The 7178-nt window shown below is 48.3% G+C and overlaps 4 protein-coding genes across 4 annotated transcripts; 1 reads left to right on the top strand and 3 right to left on the bottom strand.

Annotated features, from left to right (window-relative positions):
• The first annotated feature begins 206 nt into the window (after positions 1 to 206).
• On the top strand, positions 207 to 518 carry COCSADRAFT_37446 (uncharacterized protein). Its single transcript, XM_007702237.1, has one exon. The coding sequence runs from the start codon at positions 307 to 309 to the stop codon at positions 463 to 465; it is 159 nt and encodes a 52-aa protein (XP_007700427.1). The 5' UTR covers positions 207 to 306; the 3' UTR covers positions 466 to 518.
• A 2058-nt stretch (positions 519 to 2576) lies between these two features.
• On the bottom strand, positions 2577 to 3745 carry COCSADRAFT_37445 (uncharacterized protein). The gene is made up of 2 exons (XM_007702236.1): positions 3591 to 3745; positions 2577 to 3537 (listed from the first exon to the last, which is right to left on the bottom strand). The coding sequence occupies exons 1-2, from the start codon at positions 3676 to 3678 to the stop codon at positions 2771 to 2773; spliced, it is 855 nt and encodes a 284-aa protein (XP_007700426.1). The 5' UTR covers positions 3679 to 3745; the 3' UTR covers positions 2577 to 2770.
• Positions 3746 to 3970: 225 nt separating this feature from the next.
• On the bottom strand, positions 3971 to 5439 carry COCSADRAFT_171932 (glycoside hydrolase family 76 protein; the record flags this gene model as incomplete). The annotated part of the gene is made up of 3 exons (XM_007702527.1): positions 3971 to 4549; positions 4601 to 5301; positions 5352 to 5439. 3 exons carry the CDS (start codon positions 5437 to 5439, stop codon positions 3971 to 3973), a joined length of 1368 nt encoding a protein of 455 aa, XP_007700717.1.
• COCSADRAFT_330384 (uncharacterized protein) lies at positions 5437 to 7106 on the bottom strand. Its single transcript, XM_007702526.1, has one exon. The coding sequence runs from the start codon at positions 7056 to 7058 to the stop codon at positions 5802 to 5804; it is 1257 nt and encodes a 418-aa protein (XP_007700716.1). The 5' UTR covers positions 7059 to 7106; the 3' UTR covers positions 5437 to 5801.
• Positions 7107 to 7178: the final 72 nt, after the last annotated feature.

Genomic DNA, 7178 nt, shown 5'->3' with positions numbered 1-7178 from the left:
CTAGGGATATGCTCGAGGGTGCTTGGGGACGAGCATCCTAACACGCTGACTAGTATGGCCAACCTAGCGTCGACGTATAGGAACCAAGGGCGGTGGAAGGAGGCCGAAGAGCTGAAGGTGCAAGTAATTGAGACGAGCAAGAGGGTGCTTGGAGACGAGCATCCTGACACGCTGACTAGTATGGCCAACCTAGCGTCGACGTATAGGAACCAAGGGCGGTGGAAGGAGGCCGAAGAGCTACAGGCAAAAGAACTAGGAATATGCTCGAGGGTGCTTGGGGACGAGCATCCTGACACGCTGACTAGCATGCACAATTTTGCTTATACATTGAAGTTACAAGCTCGCCATGATGAGGCTCTTGTCCTTATAGAAAGATGCTTCCAATCACGCCGGCAGATCCTTGGCGAGCACCATCCTAATACACGGTCATCGCTTGACGCGCTGAATAGTTGGCGAGCGGGGTAAGGTGACAAAACCCCGACACATTACCTTTGCGTATAATCCAGATTATAACTAGAGCTAAATACAATAAAGTTTATAACGTGTTTCACCACCGAGCGCCGCAGTTTCTTCACCAAATCTTCTTCGCAACACTGTCTACCCAACACTACTACAATTTTTCTTATTAAGGAGAACAAGATATTATTCTTCAGACGTGTCGCTATTCTCTATATCCTCTAATTCTACTTGGCACGTGCGGGAGTTGTGTTTAATTTGGCTGTAACGCCCGCAGCACCATTCACTGCGTACTCTCTTCGCAGGCGTTGTACCCTTATTACAGCTACTACCCTCTGCCTTAATAATCTAATTAGCTAACTACCTAGCTGACTATCTAGGACCCCTTTAGCTATACGTAGCGCCTATTACAAGTTTTTCGCTTTATTACTTTATTAATTATAGCTTTAAGGCGATTAAGTTGTATAATGTTATACGGGGTTGGGTGCTAATACTTCTCTAGCTTGATCCGGGTTAGAGCAACTAGGATTATGTGAAAAGCGCCGTGAGGTAGTTGTTTGGCGATACAGTGGAGTGGCGTGCTTGATGGAGGAGTTTTGACAAATCCCTAATCTATTCGATAGACTAACAGGTAACAATCTTGTTAAGTAAAGTAACCAGTAAGAAAGTACAATTTGAATTGACCACAACGAGAGTAAATAATAAAATCCATCCATCCTTGTATCCTTATTGCTTCTAGTCCTGCCATCCCAAGGCGTTCTGCCATCCCTGGGATGGTTACTCTTGGCGGGATGGCACATCACGTGACCGAGCACCGCGATGATCATTATCTTCTGACGTGGACGTCCGTAGGCCTTCAGCCATCTCGTTACTTGTTAAGGAGAGAATCCTTCTTGTTACTTGTAATACCGAGCTCTTAGAGTAGTCTATTGACTATATCTCGCACGTCGTCTCTCCTATAGGGTAGTCCTTGCTCAGCCTCGACTATTATACGCCTAGTAATAGCCTCCTCTTTTAGTTTTGTTAGGCGCTTATAGTTTGGCTTGTAGTCGCGTTGTCGATGTATTATTCGTCTAGGGACGTTATAGATCTTTTTAGCACGTCGATTGCTTTAAATTTAGTTTTTACTAAGCTTAGAGACTGCTATTTGTACGTTAGCTTTAGTATAGCTTCTCTGAGCTTGTATTTGTTAAGATTTTATGCGTTATTGTTGGGATGAAGTTTTAGTGGAGGAACTGCGGCGCTTGGTGGGGTGCGGTGCTCGACGGTGAAACATGTTAAGTATAGCTCTTGGTGTAGTTAGTTATAGTTAGTACTATAACGTATTTATGTAGAACTTTACTGTATTTACCGCACCATACCTGTATAGAGCGACAAGAGACCTATGTTAGAAGCAGACGCGATGGTGTAGAACGCGTGCGTGCTTGATGGGAGGAACCACTGCCTGAACGGTTGGGAATAAGAGCTGCCTGAAGGTGGTTGAAGCCACAGAGCGTAGTATAGATATCTTAGCGCGCTACTATATAATAAGTCTCGGCTAAGACGCACGGCTATTGAGAGGAGTTCTAACAATCTTTGACTTTTTGTACGGAGAAACTGCTGGAATGCACATTTATTACTAGAATTTGACTCTATAAGACTATAATCTTGATCTTTGTTATCTAGACTCGCTTTCTAGCCCACCGAAATCTTCGTAGAGGTACATCGACGCCTACGAGCAGGGGGATATTGGAGGAGAGTTAGTTAACAAGACTAATACATAACATGAACGATAGTATAGCCGACAACGTGTTTTTCGGCGCTGGATGCTGATATGCTAGAAAACGAAAGTTATAGAATAGATGCAACCTAGACCTATTTATTTACAAGTATGTTGGAAGCGTTCCGAACGCCCGAAAGAGAAAGTGTCCCGTCACGCAGGGTGTCTCGCCACGCAGGGATGGACGTTACGCATGCTATTTTTTTTGAAGGAAGCGTTGGTTGTGTCCTAAAATGGGAAGGAGGGTTTGTAAATGTCGAAGCGATTGCTATGGCATGATCTGCTTTTTTTTGCGCTCATTGATAGAAACAATTCGATAATGTATGATGACATTCTGAACTGAACGTATCAAATGTAGAAATCCCCCCCAAAAAGGGCAGTGTGGAATCTTAACAAGTGACCACGTATCCTTAAATCGTCTTTAATCAAATGGCAAAAGGATGAATTCGGACTATTTTATCAATTCACATTGGTCACAAGGTTACAACCCTTCATAATCTCATCCTATACGTCTTCTCCGCCCAACAACCTCAAGCGTTGCAATGCAACAACCACTTAGAAGCAGAAAACCTGATCCTCAAGCTTACTAACCGGCCTCGCCTTCTCGAAACCCAGACTCTCCGTCGCCTTCTTCATAGCCGCAACCATAGGCGGAGGCCCACAAATCAGAATCTTGACATCCTTGGCTGGGGCTGGAAGCTTCTCCTTGATCATATCAGCGGTCACGAAGCCAACGCCTCCGTTCCACTTCTCAGGTGGGTTGTTGAGCACGTAGTGGACTCGGAACTTAGGGTCCTTGGCAGCGAGCGCATCGAGTTCGTCTTTGAGCAGGATATCCTCAGGGTTGACGTTGGCAAAGATGAGATCGACCTCGGTCTTGTCGCCTGTTGGTCGTCCGCGCATAATGGCCTTGGCGATTTGCAGCATGGGGGTGATTCCGGTGCCTCCGGCAATCATACCAAAGTGTCTGACCATGTTGGGAGTGTATACCATGGCGCCCTTGGGGCCTCGGATCTTCATTTTGTCGCCGACCTTGAGTTCGGTTACATATTTGGAGATGTTGCCGGTGGGGTACGACTTGATGATGAGGTCGACATGGCCCTTGTCTTCGTCGGAGGTGATGGGGGTGTACGAGCGGACGACTTCCTTCGGCTGGCCGGCGATCGTGGCGGCAAGAGAAATGTGCTGGCCGATGGGGAGGCCGAGAATATCAGTTGGGCGGGGCAGTTTAAAGCGGTAAATGGCCGTGTTGTGCGAGATGACTTGCTTGTGCTCGAGTTCAAACTCCTGGAACTCGGTGGGCTTGAGCACTTTGCGGGGCGCTGGGTGGGTTTAGTTTAAAATGTTACTTTTGTTTGTCCTGGGATGCTCTTACCGCTACTGCTGCTGGAGTATACGAGGTAGCCACCCACAATGGCGACCAAGGCCACCGCAAACGGTAGGAGATCCATAACTGATACCATTGTCAACGCGCGTAGGAACCGGCGTCTAAGGGCTTAAAAGAAGAAAAGGGAGGGGAAGCCAGTGGATGGGCTGGAATGATTCCCGAAAGGGTCGCATTCCGAAGACAGGCCCGCTAAACACATGCCCCGCTTCCATTGGCTGTAGTTGCGAGACTTGGCATGCTTAGCTCTCTCTCGGGGACTGGATGCGCGTTTCGGGAAACTCGACCCACATCACGTGCTGACCGTATGATAATCGTGGCCGGGGTCTGTTGTCTGAATTCCTACACTACGATACACCAAGTTCATGTGACTAGCACAGCAGAGCCGCGGCAAACGCAGCAGCCAGGACAACTGTAATACTGGCCGTCATGGTGCCTGCCGTACCCGTAGCATCTGTTCCCTCCGGTCCAGCACCGTCCGACGGTTTGGAACCTTCACCGTTCTCTACCGGGCTGCCAGTAGCATTGGATCCTTGAATCTTTGTCTGCGAATACAACAAGCCTTGCACGACCTCCATTGCACTGAATACCTCACCCAAGTTCCCACCGCTAGCAGTGTTATGCTCCCATCTGCTTTCTGGATCTACCCAACTCAGCGAGCATGCAACATCGCCTGTCTCTCCGTTTTCTCCCTGACCCTTGCTACAAGACTTGGCTGCGCCTTCGGCCGATTTCTTCAGCATCAACGCTAAAGGGCCTGTCACAGTGGGTGCAGCAACTACAGCACGGGCATAAGAACGAGCGGCAACGCCTTTGAAGGCCCGATGATCCACACCGCATTTGCCGTCGTTTTCGCAAGCGCTCTCTACGAGAACGCCATTTTCAAGGAAACGAGATGTAGAATTTACAAATCCCTTGACTGCATCGGCCCATTTCTGTTTACCATCCGTCTAACAAAGTGTTTAGTCGCTTTTCAAATAAATGTATAAGATTGTACTTACGATGTTGTATAGGACGGCGGCGCCCTCAGTGAAAAGTCCGTGGTTATAGGTGAATTGGACTTGGTTGAATGAAGTGCAATTCTCTTCTCCATCGGCGCCGTCGTAGATATCGTAATCGTCTGTGATAAATCCCCTTTCATGTGCCCAATCAAATATCTTCTCGGCCCATTCAGTATAGGTGCCGTTGCCGGTGAACCTCGCAAGGCGAGAGGCTAGGAGAAAGAAGTTTCCGTTCGAGGCCATCTGCTTATAGCTGGATCCCACGTTGAAGCTGTAGATCGCCATAGAAAGACCACCGTCACAGAGTGAATTGTTCCATCGCATGGTCATGACATCAAACACAGAGATGGCCGCGTCTACCCATGATCCATTCACAGGGTTTGGAAATCCAAATTCCGTAGCGCTCATCGCTGCCTGCGCCCAGGCGCACTGGTCGTCGTTGGTCATGGTTGCAGTCTGGTTCAGCGCCATGAAGGCAAAGTCGTTGCCTCGCTGCCATTGAATACCTTCCCAGACCAACCCGTCGTATTGCTTGTCGCCAGTCAAACTCGAATATCCGATCAGTCCATCCAGTACGATGCCGGCCTCCCACCAATAGTACTCCTCGGAGAAAACGCCAGGGATTCCAGATTCGGAAACACTCGCGTTGTAGTATTTTACTATGCCACTTGCCAGGGTCTTTGCAGTATCGACAATTGAATCTGCAAATGTTAGGGGTTGGTTCAGCACATGAGAAAACGGGCCATGTTACCTCTACTGTTGATGTCCAAGCCAAGGACAGCGACATTGCCATAGAGGCATGAAAGAGCGAGCGATAGCACAGCTGTGCGTGCAAACATGGTGAAAAACAGCAAAAACACGAAACGAATGACTGTGGTTACGGAGAGGCAAGGAACGAGGCTGCGAGGAACGAAAAAGCTTTGAGTTTAGTCTACCGATTATGGCTGAGGGCGGTTTGACATTATTCTAGTGCTTCTCGCGTGGACCCGAGTTGCGGCGCTTGACGATACGACCAATGGTGTTCTGCCGTTAAATGATGCAGCATGCCTTAATTCCAAAGGGGCGCCTGTTCTAGGCAACAAGGGGCTCGCCATCCGAGCTTCAGCGCCACATATTCTATTTTCTGCTTGAAAAATCCCTTTGATATGCATATCATTGGCCGTGCAAGTTGGAGGATAGACACAGCCTTGTTACAGTCGTGTCAGGTGATTTTTTGCACAATCCCCATCTTTGCAACCAAAGCCTCGGCAATATCATGTGCGAATCCTTCGTCGTTGATTGCTCGGTCATCTTCCATGATATCAACTCCACTTCCTTGAAGACCACTCTCAATAGCATCAAAGAGCGCAGCATCGGCTTTTGTATCTTCAAATGGCCCTCCAGGTGTTGCAATCATACTGATTCCTCCCTTTGGAAGCCAAATCTGCACCGCCTGTGGATTCTTTGCATGTTTCTTTAACTGACTCGCAATGAATTCACCAACTCGTCTTGCTTCATCTTCTGATGTCCTCATCAACGTCACAACTGGATTATGCTCGTACAGCTTACGGCCCTTGTGGCGCTCTGGGACGGTACTCTTTGGGCCGAAATTCGTCATATCTGTAGCACCCACAGATATAATGGTTGGTATCCCAGCTTCTGCAGCAGCTTCTAAGCGATGTTCTCCTGCGCTCATGACACCACCGGTAAGGTGATCGCATATCTCTGTTGTTGTAAGATCGAGTACTGCGTCAAGGCCCCCTTCTCGAACAAGTCGCTCCATAGCCTTTCCACCGTGCCCAGTGGCATGGAACACATAGGTTTCAATGTCGTAGTTGGCCTCCAAATGCCTTCGAATCGCGTCCACAGCTGGGGTGGTGACACCAAACATTGTGATGCCAACACGCTTCTTCTGTAGCTGAGTTGTATCCCTACTCTTTGATACATATGTTCGAGACATACCAGCAATAGCAGCTCCAGCGTTGCTCAGGACGTTTTGAAGGACTTGGTTTAAACCAGCCACATCAACAACGCTGTACATCATTGTGATATCCGTTTCTCCAACGATTGGACCCGTGTCACCGCTCGCTACGGTTGAAACAATTAGCTTTGGAAAGCCAATTGGTAGAGCATTCCTCATCACTTCTGCGGCGAGTGATGTACCACCTGAGCCACCTGCGTTGATCAAGCCATGTATTTTTCCTTCCTCATAAAGCTTCTTGACGGTTTTAGTAGCACAGCCCGCCATGGCCTTGATGACCTCGCCTCGTGGCAGATCGCTGACCTTTTCCCCATCGCCAAAATCGTTCAGTAGCTGCTGTTGGGTAATATCGATAGCTCCGTGTTCGATGGGGTTGCGGCCCACATCAATAACTATCACACTAGCATCATTCCGCTGAATGCTATCACGTAAAAAAAGCAACTCTTCCAATTTCGTATCAAAGGTACCAATGAGTGCAACGCAAGGAGGAGGAGACATGCCGATAGATGTAGATAAAGAATAGGGGGCGATAAAATCAACTCCACGGGAATGCCAGTGGGTCCCAAGTAGTCATCCTCATGTAATGCATGCATCCCCCGCGCCAGAAATGACGTCATC

This window comes from Bipolaris sorokiniana, assembly GCF_000338995.1.
Source record: "Bipolaris sorokiniana ND90Pr unplaced genomic scaffold COCSAscaffold_8, whole genome shotgun sequence".
NCBI classification, from domain to species: Eukaryota; Fungi; Ascomycota; class Dothideomycetes; order Pleosporales; family Pleosporaceae; genus Bipolaris; species Bipolaris sorokiniana.
This window is presented reverse-complemented; position numbering and strand designations above follow the sequence as displayed.

Excerpts from the sequence above, each read along its gene's own strand:
- COCSADRAFT_37446 (XM_007702237.1), top strand. The coding sequence starts at position 307 with ATGCACAATTTTGCTTATACATTGAAGTTACAAGCTCGCCATGATGAG.
- COCSADRAFT_330384 (XM_007702526.1), bottom strand. The coding sequence starts at position 7,058 with ATGTCTCCTCCTCCTTGCGTTGCACTCATTGGTACCTTTGATACGAAA.
- COCSADRAFT_37445 (XM_007702236.1), bottom strand. The coding sequence starts at position 3,678 with ATGGTATCAGTTATGGATCTCCTACCGTTTGCGGTGGCCTTGGTCGCC. Across the intron at positions 3,538-3,590 it reads ATACTCCAGCAGCAGTAGCG|CGCCCCGCAAAGTGCTCAAG; the intron begins GTAAGAGCATCC and ends AAACCCACCCAG.